Source organism: Eptatretus burgeri, chromosome 7 (assembly GCF_056783735.1).
Source record: "Eptatretus burgeri isolate ZD-2024b chromosome 7, Ebu_testis_v1, whole genome shotgun sequence".
Classification (NCBI taxonomy): domain Eukaryota; kingdom Metazoa; phylum Chordata; class Myxini; order Myxiniformes; family Myxinidae; genus Eptatretus; species Eptatretus burgeri.
In genome coordinates, this window is record NC_140967.1 from 106,086,257 (window position 1) to 106,105,213 (window position 18,957).

Here is an 18,957-nt window from a genome sequence, read left to right on the forward strand (position 1 = left end):
ATCTGGTTCCACATTCGGATCTTCATTTAAATTGAATCAATTCTTTCTTGTCACACACCCAACGTATCCACCAAGTTTCGTCCGAATCCATCTACTTTTTAAGATATCATGCACACAGACAGACAGACAGAGAGGGGTGAAAACAGAACCTCCTTCACCTTCGGTAGAAGAGGTAGTAACCCAATGTATAATACATGAAGCAAAAACATGCGTATGGCTTATGTGCATATACAATACATCGTGGCTATATACCTGGGATCATTTCAATTGCACCGAGCCGTGGAATAACACCCAGGCCTCAGTCCCGAGGCTTGCCGATCTGTGCTGCTTCATGCAATGGCGGTGCATGATTTTATTGGGTTGGAGTCAGGCCAGCTGAACACTGACCCATGTATAATATGTGGTATTTTTGAAGTTTAAAGAGCAGGTTTTGGGTCGCTGATGACTTTGCGTGATTCGAAGGTTGTAAGCACATTAATAATCATTGGGCAATTATTTTCTTATATTTGAAACTCAAAATATGCTAAAATTTACTTTTAAGTCAAAACTTTTGTCAGTGATCGAAAAACAGTCCGGAAGTTACCGAAGATGCGATGACGTCACGTTCTCCGAAAACTTCGTGAACATTCGGAAACAGCATGTGAACAATGGCGAGATGCGAATCAGAGAGTAATTTGAGCGGCGATTAAATTGAGTGTGTTCATTCCGATATTGCCGAGGACGAGTCAGAGGATGATGGGAATTTATACTATGGAGTTTCTGGCCCTGAGCCATATAAATTTGAGCCACTTGCAAGTGCAAGACAACGGCCTATTTCGTGTACAAGTGGCAGGGACTGACTGCCAGCTCAGGCAGGACGGAAACCTCCCGTAGAGCAGAAGGGCGAAAGCTCGCTTGATCTCGATTTTCAGTACGAACACAGACAGTGAAAGCGTGGCCTCGCGATCCTTTTGACTTTTTGGGTTTTGAGCAAGAGGTGTCAGAAAAGTTACCACAGGGATAACTGGCTTGTGGCGGCCAAGCGTCAATAGCGACGTCGCCTTTTGCTCCTTCGATGTCGGCTCTTCCTATCATTGCGAAGCAGACTTCGCCAAGCGTTGGATTGTTCAACCACTAACAGAGAATGTGAGCTCGCAAGAATAAGGTAAGTTTGGTGCAATTTGAGCTTTTATTCGTCGAGTTATGAATGTTTCAAGTTGAGGGCGCCTGGCGCGTATGGCCGCGGGCGCCTTGGCTAGATCTAGGCCGCGGTGCTTTTTCCACAAAGATGAGGTTTAAAAATCATTTTTCATCCCAATAAAGGTTATCATCACATGCCTGACTTGTTAAGCTGTTGGATTATGGAAAGATGATTGTTCGTAGATGGCTGAATATTACGGTTTTATGACTGACAAAATAATTTTAAATAATGCCGTTAATTCCTGTGGTGAATTGAGATTTTTGCTTCGATCGACGTTGCGGGTTCGTTTTAAAGTCAATTCAAATGATGTTTTCGGTTTTTGCAGTCGCTTGGGATGCTTAACACTCGGTAGTTGTGAAGTTTGTAAAATTCCGATATTTTATAAGGTTTATGTTCGATGGCGCGCAGGGCCTAGGGTGCCTTGACCAGATGTTAGGCCGCAGCGCTTTTTCCACAAAGATATTGTTTAAAAGTTTAAAAGGAGGGAAAATTCGCCCGTTTTGTTTGTACAAATCTTATCCACTGCCAGCGAATGTTTGATTCCTTCGGGAATCGGTGGGAGCGATTACACGTTTTCCAGCCATTTTCGCAAAACACGATGACACACGTACGAGGCATGATGTACAAATATCCAAATAACTTTGTTCTTCAATAATTCAAAATAAAAAAGGATAATACAGACAGTTGCAAGCTCAAAAAAAGCGAAAGAACGGCCCGCTCAACTGGACACTTCTTCAATGAAAGAGCGTGCTTCCGCTTTGTGTTGGAGAACGTGACGTCACCATCCATATATGGCACGCGGCTGTTTTTTTCAAAAGCCTTGAGAAATAACAACTTCGGAGTTAAATTTCATTAATTTTCCCAATAGTTAGGCAACCACAATAGTTTGCATCGAACTATTTAATGCACATATAATCATCTATCTATAATTCCAGCAATGTGTGTTTGTATGTGTGTGTGTCTGCGACCGCCGTTTCTCGACGACCACCAGTCCGATCTGATTGAAACTTGCCAGGAATATTGCAGGGGACCCGCGGATGTGCCTTTTCAAGGTTTGATATTAATCGGACGAGCGGTTCCCAAGTTACGGCCATGTTATTGCTTTTTTCAGTGTTGGAAAGGTATATATATCGCAGCTGAAGTGTCGTTCCACCATATCATGCCATTTTTTTCCCAAAGATATCTCAGAATAATAACAGCATATAAATAATACTAATAATAATAGCACAATATTTGGCAGTAATAAAAAGAATAACGTGATACAATGACCAATGTCTATCAACCAATAACGACCTATATATTGTCAACCAATAATGACCAATAACGTCTGTCAACCAATGACAGGACATGGTGCTGTGACATCACGAATGACGTCACAATTAATGTTTATTTATTTATTTTGCACGATTGACGTCACAATTCTTCTTCTTCTTCTTCGCTTGGTATGACGTCACAATCGACGCTGGGGACCTGAGTATGTGCCTTTTCAAGGTTTGATATTGTTCTTCATCCATTTCAGCTGTTTCCCAAGGTTTGAAAACTGTTTTTTCCCAAGGTTTGAATTAATTGTTCTAATTATTAATTAATCCCAAGGTATGAATTTTCCCAAGGGTTTGAAAACTGAGACAGAGGGGCGAGAGAGAGACAGAGGGGCGAGAGAGAGACCTGGAGAGGGGCGAGAGAGAGACCTGGAGAGGGGCGAGAGAGAGACCTGGAGAGGGGCGAGAGAGAGACCTGGAGAGGGGCGAGAGAGAGACCTGGAGAGGGGCGAGAGAGAGAGAGAGAGAGAGAGAGAGAGAGAGAGAGAGAGAGAGAGAGAGAGAGAGAGAGAGAGAGAGAGAGAGAGAGAGAGAGAGAGAGAGAGAGAGAGAGAGAGAGAGAGAGAGAGAGAGAGAGAGAGGGGGGAGAGAGAGGCGAGAGAGGCGAGAGAGAGGAGGGGGGAGAGAGGAGGGGCGAGACTTGGGGGGAGAGAGGGGGGGGGCGAGAGAGAGGGGGAGTCACAATTCTTCTTTTGATACGACGTCACAATTGATGCTGGGGACCTGAGTACGTTTCCCAGGTGTTTCCCAAGTTATGGCCATTTATGATACGGTTGGTCCGGTCTAATTGAAAAAATGCCCAAATCCAGTCGTCGTTTACGAGAGCGAAGGAAAGAAGCTGCACATACGGGCCCGCACCTACGGGCCCGCACTCGTATTGATAAATTTTCAGAACATGTTTGGTGACCCGCAACCTGCTCTTTAAAAAGGGCATAACTCTGTGAAAAATTAACGAAACACCCTGAAACTCGAAGTTTTTCTGTAACTTATCATAATAAAGCCGTGCACCAAGATTCAGTTGAATATGTTAAAGGGAACGGGAGAAAGTCTGAAAAACCACAGGTCAGACGATAAAGATGGACAGACAGAGAGCAAACCTTCCGGTGAAACCGGTCGGGGACTAATAAAGAGGAAGAGGGTTGGGGTAGGTAGGGTGAATGGGGGTAATAAATATCACTGGTAGGGGATGGGGGGAATGATGTGCATTTCAATAATTAAAAGATGACAAAACGTGCGAATTTGAAAACTACAGAAGCACTCATAATAGGAGGAGGTAAAAGAGCTGTTTCTTCAGGATGAGGTACTTACGCCGCAGGACCATACCATGTCCAGGTCACAGTGTCCTGCAACGGCACAAACCTTCAGTTACACAGCACGGTCATGTCGCACGATTTAAACAAATGTTGTGCTCATCATATGCTGAGTGGTCTTACCATTTTATTTGGATAGCGAATGACCACAGGTTGGACAGGAACACCAGGAATGAACGCACCTTTAACAGAAAACAAATAAGACTCCTTCTCCATTAACATGATGATGATCGGCACCACAAAGGATTTCACAACATGAAAACCACGAGCTCAACATGAGGAGAGAAACAACAATAACCATTCTATGGTTACATGAGCATGGGATCTTCATTTGTTCGTCATCATTCAAATGAGCTATCACTGCTCTCTAATGAGAGAACCCAAAATTATAACTGGAAAAGGTTATGCACTGAAACTGAGGTTTCAACTGAGATCGAACCACACCAGCTACCTGCTTTGAACTTGATAAGGCAGGTTCTGTTTGTGCATGTGCCTTCTGGAAAAATCATCACCTGGAGAAAAAAAAAAAAAAAGACAAACAATAAAACAAACGACAACACCACTAGGTGGAGTGCTGACTTCCTCCAGGCTCAACATTACGTTTGTATCCCACTGACAGGCTGGATCTGCATCCGGACCTGAACCAAAATATAAATGGTTTGTTCTCGTCATCTACCCAAGTGTTCCACCAAGTTTTGTCATAATCCGTCCGTAACTTTTTGAGATATCGTGCTCACAGACAGACGGTGGTGTACACATAACCTCCATCCACCTTTGGTGCCGGAAAAAAAAAAACCGAACAAATAAATAAATAAACAGAACAATTATTTCAGGACTGCCGCCGCCTGACTGCATAGACCTCAGCAAGACGGCAATTACTGCCGTGGCAATCCCCTTGGGACATCGAGAAACTCAACGCCCAATATAATCAAAAGAATCCAGGATTCAAAGTCTGCAATCTATGCCATAAAATGATATTTCAAATTCGATTTACAAAAGGCACCAAAAACATTGACATTAATGAAAGGTTACGAGGACCGTACCGTGGGCCAGTCACCCTTTGTATCTGCACGGCGCTTGATTTCTTCCACTGTATTTCTTCGTGAATTCGGGTCATCACGTGAGACAAACACCGGCTGGACGTATTTGATCAGAGCTGCAAGAAATATAGAATGAATGGAAATTAAAAAAAATAAATAAAAAAAATTGGGTGCGAGCTACTGAATGAACCGATTGCTGAAACAAAATTAGGAATTTGCTTCCGCAGACACACGACACAGCATGCAACCTGGAAGTGCAGTATCACCATTGTGGTGTTTTGGTCGGCGTCGTTTCGTATGCAGCCAGTGGCTGCAGGTTGCATCATGTTCTCGAAGCACAGCTGTGCTGCTGAAGCAATGCCCCTGTTGGAGCAATACCAGTAAGCTGGTACTCATTTTGCCGACCTCGGAAGGAAGACAGGCTGAGTCAACCCACTTGGTGTTATTTCAACGGTTGGCAGGGGCTCAACTTCAAGACCCTAAGATCTTAAGCCAGCTACCTCATCCGTAAAGCCAACACCAAGGCTTGGTTGTGTGGTGACAACGCAAGTGAGGAGCAATGTCATTGGTCGAAACAAAGTTTGGCTTCAACACTTCAACTTGTGAAGAATATTAAAAAAAAAAGAAAAAAACTTATTCATTCTTCCCAAAAGGATCATCAGGGTATTCATGAACACTGATGATATTAAATATACCGTCTTTTAATTAACAATGGAAGACGATGCAGGAGAGCTGACATCACGGGGCTTTTGAGCGGCAGTTTGCTCTACCACACGGCAGCCCCGCATCACACCGTGAACAATCATAAGGAAATCGATCCGATTGGAAATTCGATCCACAAACAAAGACGTTTGGTGGTGGGAAAACAAATAATCAAATATAACCATTGAAACACACCAACACACACACACACACACACACACACACACACACACACACACACACACACACACACACACACACACACACACACACACACACACACACACACACACACACACACACACACACACACACACACACCTCTGATGGTTCTGCGGTGAGGCACTTCCGGAGAGTGGGCTAAAGTGGTTCTGGTGAGTCTAAAGTGTGAATAAGGTAACGTTTTGAGCCTTGGCCCTTCATCTGGGAAAAAGCCCTTTTGCTCAGACAATGAGCCAATGTTGTAAATGCCAGTCGCGCCTTCTCAGCTTCAAGTTGATGAATCCATCGTCGGGCTTGTCCACCGACAAACTGGCATTCTCATGAGGAATAGTATTCCACGAGTTCCATCGAGTGGGTTTAGCTGTAGTCTGGAAGATCAAGGTCGCATCAATGTAAAAAGACCAAAGCATTCCAAGAGTCTTTACCCTCCCATGGCATGACCAAAAAAAAAATAATAAAAAAAATAATACTGTGGGAGTCAGAAGCTTCACAAAAGCTGGAAACAAGTTCATCACCCGAGGGAACGTCACGGAGAGGAGAAGCTTCACAGGCCTGGCAGCCGAGTCGATTCCAGTGCCAAGTGCCCAGGGTCGGGGGGGGGGGCTTGACAAGGGACCTATAGAGACATCGCAGTAGAGCTCCCCTCGGGGGCATTTCGGCAGATGTTCAATCTTTTACCAAGAACCAACAGAAGCGAGATAATGGTGACTATCAATTGTCATATCTAAAGACCACGATAAAAAAAAACAAACAAACAAACCAAGCAGCTGCACGTTGCAGCGTCACAAGACATAATGGGTACAAAGAGAGAAAAACCGAATGGCATGTATCAAACGATGACACGGCACACCATACGCACTCTATGGAGGATCGATTTCACAACGGCCAAATAAACCAGAATAACGAGCTTTGGCAGGTTCAGGTGTGGTGTGCTCACAATCTTTGGATGGACGGAAATTGAACGTTTACCTTTTTTTGTTCATTTTATACGAAAGGAGAATTTTATTTATTTATTTTTACAGTTTGCTTCAAGCGACTCGGAGTCACGGATTTGAATATGGTAGGTGAGGGAGACGATCCAAGCAAATTCCCCGGGAACTGATGAAACGCGTGCAGACGAAACTACCCAAGAAGGACGAGTTAGTGAGGTCTCCATCTTGCAAGGAAAAAGAAAGTTTTGTTTTTCGCACCGATCGAAGAGTCACCGAGGAGCTTGTACATGTATCACATGCAGGACAACACAAAAGGAGAGGTCGATGTACTTGTACAACAATTAGGAGGACGTTCGTGTGGTCAATTACATTTGGGATACGGAACTTGAACCTGAGACCTGAGCATCACAAGCCGTCGGATCAAATGGGAACGCTCAAGCGGACCGACGCAAAATATTTTTGATCCGCCCAAAGCTGGGGTGGACTTTCAAAATCTCTGGGAGAAGGAAAAAAAAAAAGCAAATGAAAAGGTTTCAACAAAACAAAGGTGAGAAGCAAGGTTTAATGAGAGTTCATAGAACACCTTAACCCAATATGCCTGGTGTTGGCTTCGTGGTTCGGGTGGCAGGCTTTGGATCCTAGGACCCTGAGTTCAAATCCCGCTCAGCTGTCGAGTTAATACCAGGTGGGGTTAACTCGGCCGGTCATCCTTCCGACGTCGGCAAAATGAGTGCCAGCTTGCTGGTATCCGGTGTCGGAGTGGCGACCCATCAAAAATTGTGCCCAATAGCCAAGGAAACTGCTTAGGCAGCACCAACGCTCTATGCAGAGTATGGTCCCAATCTCCTCGTTACCCCAACACAATCATGAGAAAAAGGACACGGGAAGGATCTTTTTTTTTTAACTCTTGCTTTGCATATCCGAGCACGATCTATATTTCCTTTGAGCTGCCATTTTGTCTGAATCCCGACATTCCACCAACGCTGAGAGAGAGCGAGAGGCAAATTTGATTGGATGACAAGCCATACAATGACGCAATATTTTGTCCAAGTAATGACAAAAAGGTGATTTGTGTTCCACATTGTTCAAGAATATAATTCAAATGAAATAAAATACAAAGGTTGAAGAAAAAAAAAAATCCGGAAGTTTACCGCCGTTGACGCAGCATCTCTTACACAACCTTATTTAACACGTTACGTTAGTTATTCGTGCTGGTTGTTTGTGTCCTTTATGACGTCTTTAATAACAGTAAGTTTCCTGTTTGGAATGATTTTCAATTTTGTTTCGTTGCCAGACAATTTTTTTTTTTAACCTTACAATCATCTGTGCTCGCGTGCTCAGGATAAGATTCCCCACAATTTGCCAAATTCAGAGCCAAAGTAATGCTCAAACTGCAGGTTTGTTTTCCGATTTGTGTTCAAAATAAAACATTCAACTGAGATAAAGTTGTTCGTCGATCACAAACTGACGTTTGTAGACGGAAAGACAGACAGACAGACAAAGTGAACCAATTGCTTAACCCCGCTTTTAGCTTCGTACAAGGGTCTAGAAATGTGTACGGCAATCATTCCACCATCAAAGCTTAATATGTCGATGTGTGGAGGGACGACGCCCTTCACAATTTCTTCGAACCCAGCCCGAAGGGTCAAGTTGTAAAAAATCCACGAAGGTTTAAATGTGATGGGCTGTGGCCACCATGTCAAAGGGAAACAAATGCAATACAAGCACTTTGTTTTGAACATTTCCCTGGAGAGGAACTCATTCCAAGAATGCTTCGCTGAAAGTTCGTTTTACAAATCTGCTTATACCTTAATATTTACAGATATAGTTTTATGCACGAGGCAAAACAAAAGAATCATGCTGCTTCCACTGGACAGGCCGACAAGAAACTCGGAGAGCACGCCGACAGCATTTTGCCAAAACACGACCCTGTCAGTCAATCGATCGGGGGCTAAACACCCTGAAACCTGATGGCGTGTTGCTCACGTTACCCAAGGATTAAATACCGTGTACCGTGTCCATGTGCCGTCATCTTTCGTGTTGTGTGTTCAACATGATCCCCATCAGAGTTCCTGCTGTTGTGGATTCTTGCTACTCGCTATTTACCATGCTGACATCCCTGTACACGCATATTCGTTTCCTCATAGTCACAATGACGATGCTATCGGACGAGGGTGCTGACAATGATCCATCCATCCATCCATTGGACCATACTCTGTGCAGAGTGTTGGTGCTGCCTAAGCAGTCTCCTTGGCTATTGGGCACAATCCTGGACGGGTCGCCACTCCGACAAAGGATACCAGCAAGCTGGCAAACATTATGCCCACCTCGGAAGGATGATATAGGCAGAGTCAACCCCACCTGGTATTAATTCAACAGTAAAGTGGGATTTGAACTCAGGATCCTCGGATCCCATATCCACCACTCTAACCATTAAGCCAAGACCAGGCAGGCTGACAATGATGAATGGCGATAAGCCTTGAACGCACCAATATGTTGCCACCACACAGTAGAATTTCCTTTTCGACAATGGGTATGAAATGCTGCATTCATCAACAGACTGTAATGACAGGATGATGTAGATGTAGAGAACTTACCTCTGACTGGTCAACAGTCTGGGTTCCATTCGTAACTCAAATACAAAATGTCAAATTGCGGATTCGCAGGTCTGATGCTGCATCACAAAACCGGGCGTAGTGGCGTGCGCCTGTAATCTGGCTACTCGGAGGCTTGGGTTGGAGGATCGCTTGAGGACGGGAGCTCTACACTGGGCCGCGCTGTGAGAGGGTGTAGGGCAGCCCGGAATCATGGCGAAACCCAATCCAAATCCCTGTGTCGTAAGAGGCGACCAGGGTTGCGTCAGGAAGGGCATCCGGCGGAAAACCTGTGCCAAATCAGTATGCGGATCATAACGGATGATCCGCTGTGGCGACCCCTAACGGGAGCAGCCGAAAGTCGAACACAATGCTGCATCACACAGTGTGCCGTCCTTCGGATGGACGCCATCCTTAACCCGGGTGTCCCATCTGCTGGCATTATTTGATGGACGTTGAAGATCCCACGATATATTTTGACAACGATTGGGCGAGTTATCAGCGGCGTCACAAACAAATTTGAAAAGTTCCTGCCGTAACCTACAGGAGGTACTACATCAGCAGCACAGCCACGCTGTCAAGCAATGTCTCCACCAGTAGCCATGTGCTGCATATGAAAGAAGACGTTCAACTGGCTCCTTTATTATTAATCAAAATACGATTTCCCTCCAAACTCCATTCTCTTTGAAACAGCAAAATAAGAACCATAATGGAGACCCAAGAGAACACCGAATGTCAGGGTGTGAGCGCGGAAAGTACCAAATGACGACACGTCACATGATCCACTCGGATGCACATGAAGATTTCAATGCGAATCAAAGATGGGACTGCACGAGACAAAAATATCAGAAGATTACCGACTGGCGAGCGACTCGCTCTCGAGCGCCATGCACTTTCTTCTTGGATCGAAAAGCAACCTCCCTACCGGGTTCGACGCAAATTCAAAATCAAACTCCACCAAACTACATCATTCATGTTGGGAAAGCATTTCTTCCTCAAAATGTGCAAAATATTCTTTACTCACTTCCCCACAATGGGATGTGTTGGCTCTCACTCTTGGCCACGATGGAGGCCATTGTCATGGTGACCGGAATGGCGTCGAAGTAGGTAGAGTGAGGAGCGATCGTGTGAATGGGCGCGCGCTGCGGGGGAGCCGGTGAACCCTTAACGCAGATCCAGTGAAAGCCGGCAACAAACCACAGGCACCGCATGATGATTTTCAAAGGGACGTCGAGAAGCCTGTTGGGGGGAGAGGGGGAGAGGGGTGATGGAGTAGGTGGGAAGAGAAGTCACCAGGAGCACGTCAGAATGTATGGCAGGTGAAAAACACACAAAACTTTGATAATATTTAGTTTGAATAAGTTCTGAAAGATGCAGTTAGGACTTGATCCACTCCAACAAGATGACGATTATAAAGCATTGGGGAAATATCAGCATTTGAATAAACAATAACAAATAAACTAAATACATCAAGCAAGAGAGAAAACAACAAAATAACTGAAGTTTGGCCACAGAGGCTTCACCAAAACACTTTTATCAACAGTGGAAAGGTAACGAACTTTTATCAATAGTGGAAAGGTAACGAACTTTTATCAATAGTGGAAAGGTAACGAACTTTTATCAATAGTGGAAAGGTAACGAACTTTTATCAATAGTGGAAAGGTAACGAACTTTTATCAACAGTGGAAAGGTAACGAACTTTTATCAACAGTGGAAAGGTAACAAACTTTTATCAACAGTGGAAAGGCAACGAACTTTTATCAACAGTGGAAAGGTAACAAACTTTTATCAACAGTGGAAAGGTAACGAACTTTTATCAACAGTGGAAAGGTAACGAACTTTTATCAACAGTGGAAAGGTAACGAACTTTTATCAACAGTGGAAAGGTAACGAACTTTTATCAACAGTGGAAAGGTAACGAACTTTTATCAACAGTGGAAAGGTAACAAACTTTTATCAACAGTGGAAAGGTAACAAACTTTTATCAACAGTGGAAAGGTAACGAACTTTTATCAACAGTGGAAAGGTAACGAACTTTTATCAACAGTGGAAAGGTAACAAACTTTTATCAACAGTGGAAAGGTAACAAACACTGACGAAGGCGATAAAAACAAACACTTTTTTCAGAACATGGAATGAGCAGCCAAACAAGGCAGTGTGGAGCAATCCTTAACCCATATCGTGGTAGTTTTGAGCAATCCTTAACCCATATTGTGGGAGTTTTGAGCAATCCTTAACCCATATCGTGGTAGTTTTGAGCAATCCTTAATCCATATCGTGGTAGTTTTGAGCAATCCTTAACCCATATCGTGGTAGTTTTGAGCAATCCTATATCCATATCGTGGTAGTTTTGAGCAATCCTTAACCCATATCGTGGTAGTTTTGAGCAATCCTTAACCCATATCGTGGTAGTTTTGAGCAATCCTTAACCCATATCGTGGCAGTTTTGAGCAATCCTTAATCCATATTGTGGCAGTTTTGAGCAATCCTTAATCCATATCGTGGTAGTTTTGAGCAAGCCTAAACCCATATCGTGGTAGTTTTGAGCAATCGTTAATCCATATCGTGGTAGTTTTGAGCAATCGTTTATCCATATCGTGGTAGTTTTGAGCAATCCTTAATCCATATCGTGGTAGTTTTGAGCAATCCTTAACCCATATTGTGGGAGTTTTGAGCAATCCTTAACCCATATCGTGGTAGTTTTGAGCAATCCTTAACCCATATTGTGGGAGTTTTGAGCAATCCTTAACCCATATCGTGGTAGTTTTGAGCAATCCTTAACCCATATCGTGGTAGTTTTGAGCAATCCTTAACCCATATCGTGGTAGTTTTGAGCAATCCTTAACCCATATCGTGGTAGTTTTGAGCAATCCTTAATCCATATCGTGGTAGTTTTGAGCAATCCTTAACCCATATCGTGGTAGTTTTGAGCAATCCTTAACCCATATCGTGGTAGTTTTGAGCAATCCTTAATCCATATCGTGGTAGTTTTGAGCAATCCTATATCCATATCGTGGTAGTTTTGAGCAATCCTTAACCCATATTGTGGGAGTTTTGAGCAATCCTTAACCCATATCGTGGTAGTTTTGAGCAATCCTTAACCCATATTGCGGTAGTTTTGAGCAATCCTTAACCCATATCGTGGTAGTTTTGAGCAATCCTTAACCCATATCGTGGTAGTTTTGAGCAATCCTTAACCCATATCGTGGTAGTTTTGAGCAATCCTTAACCCATATCGTGGCAGTTTTGAGCAATCCTTAATCCATATTGTGGCAGTTTTGAGCAATCCTTAATCCATATCGTGGTAGTTTTGAGCAAGCCTAAACCCATATCGTGGTAGTTTTGAGCAATCCTATATCCATATCGTGGTAGTTTTGAGCAATCCTTAACCCATATTGTGGGAGTTTTGAGCAATCCTTAACCCATATCGTGGTAGTTTTGAGCAATCCTTAACCCATATTGTGGGAGTTTTGAGCAATCCTTAACCCATATCGTGGTAGTTTTGAGCAATCCTTAACCCATATCGTGGTAGTTTTGAGCAATCCTTAACCCATATCGTGGTAGTTTTGAGCAATCCTTAACCCATATCGTGGTAGTTTTGAGCAATCCTTAACCCATATCGTGGTAGTTTTGAGCAATCCTTAATCCATATCGTGGTAGTTTTGAGCAATCCTTAACCCATATCGTGGTAGTTTTGAGCAATCCTTAACCCATATCGTGGTAGTTTTGAGCAATCCTATATCCATATCGTGGTAGTTTTGAGCAATCCTTAACCCATATCGTGGTAGTTTTGAGCAATCCTTAACCCATATCGTGGTAGTTTTGAGCAATCCTTAACCCATATCGTGGTAGTTTTGAGCAATCCTTAACCCATATCGTGGTAGTTTTGAGCAATCCTTAACCCATATCGTGGTAGTTTTGAGCAATCCTTAACCCATATCGTGGTAGTTTTGAGCAATCCTTAACCCATATCGTGGTAGTTTTGAGCAATCGTTTATCCATATCGTGGTAGTTTTGAGCAATCCTTAATCCATATACTGGTAGTTTTGAGCAATCCTTAACCCATATCGTGGTAGTTTTGAGCAATCCTTAACCCATATCGTGGTAGTTTTGAGCAATCGTTTATCCATATCGTGGTAGTTTTGAGCAATCCTTAATCCATATCGTGGTAGTTTTGAGCAATCGTTTATCCATATTGTGGTAGTTTTGAGCAATCCTTAACCCATATCGTGGTAGTTTTGAGCAATCCTTAACCCATATCGTGGTAGTTTTGAGCAATCCTTAACCCATATCGTGGTAGTTTTGAGCAATCCTTAACCCATATCGTGGTAGTTTTGAGCAATCCTTAACCCATATCGTGGTAGTTTTGAGCAATCATTAATCCATATCGTGGTAGTTTTGAGCAATCGTTTATCCATATTGTGGTAGTTTTGAGCAATCCTTAATCCATATTGTGGTAGTTCTGAGCAATCCTTAACCCATATCGTGGTAGTTTTGAGCAATCCTATATCCATATTGTGGTAGTTTTGAGCAATCCTTAACCCATATCGTGGTAGTTTTGAGCAATCCTTAACCCATATCGTGGTAGTTTTGAGCAATCCTTAACCCATATCGTGGTAGTTTTGAGCAATCCTTAACCCATATCGTGGTAGTTTTGAGCAATCCTTAATCCATATCGTGGTAGTTTTGAGCAATCCTTAACCCATATCGTGGTAGTTTTGAGCAATCCTTAACCCATATCGTGGTAGTTTTGAGCAATCGTTTATCCATATCGTGGTAGTTTTGAGCAATCCTTAACCCATATCGTGGTAGTTTTGAGCAATCCTTAACCCATATCGTGGTAGTTTTGAGCAATCCTTAATCCATATCGTGGTAGTTTTGAGCAATCCTTAACCCATATCGTGGTAGTTTTGAGCAATCCTTAACCCATATCGTGGTAGTTTTGAGCAATCCTTAATCCATATCGTGGTAGTTTTGAGCAATCCTTAATCCATATCGTGGTCGTTTTGAGCAATCCTTAACCCATATCGTGGTAGTTTTGAGCAATCGTTAATCCATATCGTGGTAGTTTTGAGCAATCCTTAATCCATATCGTGGTAGTTTTGAGCAATCCTTAACCCATATTGTGGTAGTTTTGAGCAATCGTTAATCCATATCGTGGTAGTTTTGAGCAATCCTTAATCCATATCGTGGTAGTTTTGAGCAATCCTTAATCCATATCGTGGTAGTTTTGAGCAATCCTTAACCCATATCGTGGTAGTTTTGAGCAATCCTATATCCATATTGTGGTAGTTTTGAGCAATCGTTTATCCATATTGTGGTAATTTTGAGGAATCCTTAACCCATATCGTGGTAGTTTTGAGCAATCCTTAACCCATATCGTGGTAGTTTTGAGCAATCCTTAACCCATATCGTGGTAGTTTTGAGCAATCCTTAATCCATATTGTGGCAGTTTTGAGCAATCCTTAATCCATATCGTGGTAGTTTTGAGCAATCCTTAACCCATATCGTGGTAGTTTTGAGCAATCCTTAATCCATATTGTGGTAGCTTTGAGCAATCTTAATCCATATTGTGGTAGTTTCGAGCAATCCTTAACCCATATTGTGCTAGTTTCGAGCAATCCTTAATCCATATTGTGGTAGTTTCGAGCAATCCTTAATCCATACTGTAGTAGTTTCGAGCAATCCTTCATCCATATCGTAGTAGTTTCGAGCAATCCTTAACCCATATCGTGGTAGTTTTGAGCAATCATATATCCATATTGTGGTAGTTTCGAGCAATCCTATATCCATATTGTGGTAGTTTCGAGCAATCCTAAACCCATATCGTGGTAGTTTTGAGCAATCATTAATCCATATCGTGGTAGTTTTGAGCAATCGTTTATCCATATTGTGGTAGTTTTGAGCAATCCTTAATCCATATTGTGGTAATTTTGAGCAATCCTTAACCCATATTGTGGTAGTTTTGAGCAATCCTATATCCATATTGTGGTAGTTTTGAGCAATCCTTAACCCATATCATGGTAGTTTTGAGCAATCCTTAATCCATATCGTGGTAGTTTTGAGCAATCCTTAACCCATATCGTGGTAGTTTTGAGCAATCGTTAATCCATATCGTGGTAGTTTTGAGCAATCCTTAATCCATATCGTGGTAGTTTTGAGCAATCCTTAACCCATATCGTGGTAGTTTTGAGCAATCCTTAACCCATATCGTGGTAGTTTTGAGCAATCGTTTATCCATATCGTGGTAGTTTTGAGCAATCCTTAATCCATATCGTGGTAGTTTTGAGCAATCCTTAACCCATATCGTGGTAGTTTTGAGCAATCGTTTATCCATATTGTGGTAATTTTGAGCAATCGTTTATCCATATTGTGGTAATTTTGAGCAATCCTTAACCCATATCGTGGTAGTTTTGAGCAATCCTTAACCCATATCGTGGTAGTTTTGAGCAATCCTTAACCCATATTGTGGTAGTTTTGAGCAATCCTTAACCCATATCGTGGTAGTTTTGAGCAATCGTTAATCCATATCATGGTAATTTTGAGCATGAGCAATCCTTAATCCATATCGTGGTAGTTTTGAGCAATCCTTAACCCATATTGCGGTAGTTTTGAGCAATCCTTAACCCATATCGTGGTATTTTCGAGCAATTCTTAATCCATATTGTGGTAGCTTTGAGCAATCTTAATCCATATTGTGGTAGTTTCGAGCAATCATTAACCCATATTGTGCGAGTTTCGAGCAATCCTTAATCCATATTGTGGTAGTTTTGAGCAATCTTAATCAATATTGTGGTAGTTTCGAGCAATCCTTAATCCATATTGTGGTAGTTTCGATCAATCCTTAATCCATACTGTAGTAGTTTCGAGCAATCCTTAATCCATATTGTGGTAGTTTCGAGCAATCCTTAACCCATATCGTGGTAGTTTTGAGCAATCCTATATCCATATTGTGGTAGTTTCAAGCAATCCTATATCCATATTGTGGTAGTTTCGAGCAATCCTTAACCCATATCGTGGTAGTTTTGAGCAATCCTAAACCCATATCGTGGTAGTTTTGAGCAATCCTTAATCCATATTGTGGTAGTTTTGAGCAATCCTTCACCCAAATCGTGGTAGTTTTGAGCAATCCTATATCCATATTGTGGTAGTTTTGAGCAATCCTATATCCATATTGTGGTAGTTTCGAGCAATCCTTAACCCATATCGTGGTAGTTTTGAGCAATCCTATATCCATATTGTGGTAGTTTTGAGCAATCCTATATCCATATTGTGGTAGTTTTGAGCAATCCTATATCCATATTGTGGTAGTTTTGAGCAATCCTTAAACCATATCGTGGTAGTTTTGAGCAATCCTTAATCCATATCGTGGTAGTTTTGAGCAATCGTTAATCCATATCGTGGTAGTTTTGAGCAATCCTTCACCCAAATCGTGGTAGTTTTGAGCAATCCTTAACCCATATCGTGGTAGTTTTGAGCAATCCTATATCCATATTGTGGTAGTTTTGAGCAATCCTTAAACCATATCGTGGTAGTTTTGAGCAATCCTTAATCCATATCGTGCTAGTTTTGAGCAATCCTTAACCCATATCGTGCTAGTTTTGAGCAATCGTTAATCCATATCGTGGTAGTTTTGAGCAATCGTTTATCCATATCGTGGTAGTTTTGAGCAATCCTTAATCCATATCGTGGTAGTTTTGAGCAATCCTTAATCCATATCGTGGTAGTTTTGAGCAATCCTTAACCCATATCGTGATAGTTTCGAGCAATCCTTAACCCATATAGGGTAGTTTTGAGCAATCCTTAATCCATATCGTGGTAGTTTCGAGCAATCCTTAATCCATATCGTGGTAGTTTTGAGCAATCCTTAATCCATATCGTGGTAGTTTTGAGCAATGTTAATCCATATTGTGGTAGTTTTGAGCAATCGTTGATCCATATCGTGGTAGTTTTGAGCAATCCTTAACCCATATCGTGGTAGTTTTGAGCAATCCTTAACCCATATCGTGGTAGTTTTGAGCAATCCTTAACCCATATCGTGGTAGTTTTGAGCAATCCTATATCCATATTGTGGTAGTTTTGAGCAATCCTTAACCCATATCGTGGTAGTTTTGAGCAATCCTTAATCCATATCGTGGTAGTTTTGAGCAATCCTTAACCCATATCGTGGTAGTTTTGAGCAATCCTTAATCCATATCGTGGTAGTTTTGAGCAATCCTTAACCCATATCGTGGTAGTTTTGAGCAATCGTTAATCCATATCGTGGTAGTTTTGAGCAATCGTTTATCCATATCGTGGTAGTTTTGAGCAATCCTTAATCCATATCGTGGTAGTTTTGAGCAATCCTTAATCCATATCGTGGTAGTTTTGAGCAATCCTTAACCCATATCGTGGTAGTTTCGAGCAATCCTTAACCCATATAGGGTAGTTTTGAGCAATCCTTAATCCATATCGTGGTAGTTTCGAGCAATCCTTAATCCATATCGTGGTAGTTTTGAGCAATCCTTAATCCATATCGTGGTAGTTTTGAGCAATGTTAATCCATATTGTGGTAGTTTTGAGCAATCGTTGATCCATATCGTGGTAGTTTTGAGCAATCCTTAATCCATATCGTGGTAGTTTTGAGCAATCCTTAACCCATATCGTGGTAGTTTCGAGCAATCCTTAACCCATATCGTGGTAGTTTTGAGCAATCCTTAATCCATATCGTGGTAGTTTCGAGCAATCCTTAATCCATATCGTGGTAGTTTTGAGCAATCCTTAATCCATATCGTGGTAGTTTCGAGCAATGTTAATCCATATTGTGGTAGTTTCGAGAAATCATTAATCCATATCATGTTCTTCTTGCGCACAGATGAAGGCACTACTTACATTTTATATTGGAGACTGAAAAATGGAGTTTATGCTAAAGTTTGACCATTTTACCAACAAGGATGGAACGTTTTTTTTTTTCATTTCACTTCAAAAGTGAGGAGGTTGGAGTCCAGTGGATGTTTTAATTTGCGTATTCACACAATCATCCGAGAATACAAACAAAAACAAACAATCCATGAACAATATAAAAGTTTTGCCGTTCTGGTCACGAGACACTGTTGTGAAAATAGCGAGTCTTAAAATCCTCCCTCAAATGAATCACCTTGAAAAGGGAAAAGTTCATCTCATTGTTAACTTTTGTAAGTTATTCTATAACTTTTAGAGTTGATCAAAAATTTCCAACAATGACGAAACAAAGCAGAAGATTGAGGACATGTGGAAGTTTGGGGAGAGAAAGGTTGGGTCATCCCTTTACGAGTAGTCGTACCAGCTCTACCATACGACTTGAATTTTTATTCTACTTCTTGTGACATCCACCAAAACGAATCCACCAAACAAACAGCCCTTACTTGAGCCACCATGGAAATGGCACCATTGAGTTGTCTTTATTTCGCCAAAAGTAGGGCAGGAAGGCAAAGGGCCAGGCCAACAGCATCATGAAGAGAGCCAGGAGAAGGCGGATGGGGAACAAGGTTAGAGACATCACGGCCACCTGTGGAGAAAAAAATAAAAATAAAAATAAAAATAAAAATAAAAAAAAACACACACACACACACAAGGTTGTATTGTTCGACTTGAAGGGCAAAGCCATCAATACAAAGCAATTTCATTCACAACTTTTTCC

The 18,957-nt window shown here is 42.0% G+C and overlaps 1 protein-coding gene across 12 annotated transcripts in view; it reads right to left on the bottom strand.

The window, feature by feature from the left end:
- LPCAT1 (lysophosphatidylcholine acyltransferase 1) overlaps positions 1-18,957 on the bottom strand; it is a 111,612-nt gene that overhangs the window by 70,306 nt on the left and 22,349 nt on the right. For all 12 annotated transcript variants that reach the window (XR_015060513.1, XM_085890207.1, XM_085890212.1 and 9 more), the window contains exons 2-7: positions 18,683-18,825; positions 10,324-10,538; positions 4,853-4,965; positions 4,261-4,321; positions 3,933-3,991; positions 3,808-3,842 (exon numbers count right to left, since the gene is read on the bottom strand). Coding sequence is in view for 11 of the 12 variants with exons in the window: in XM_085890207.1 (XP_085746333.1) it covers positions 3,808-3,842; positions 3,933-3,991; positions 4,261-4,321; positions 4,853-4,965; positions 10,324-10,538; positions 18,683-18,825 (626 nt within the window). In the remaining variant the exon portion in view is untranslated. The remainder of the gene's footprint in view (positions 1-3,807; positions 3,843-3,932; positions 3,992-4,260; positions 4,322-4,852; positions 4,966-10,323; positions 10,539-18,682; positions 18,826-18,957) is intronic.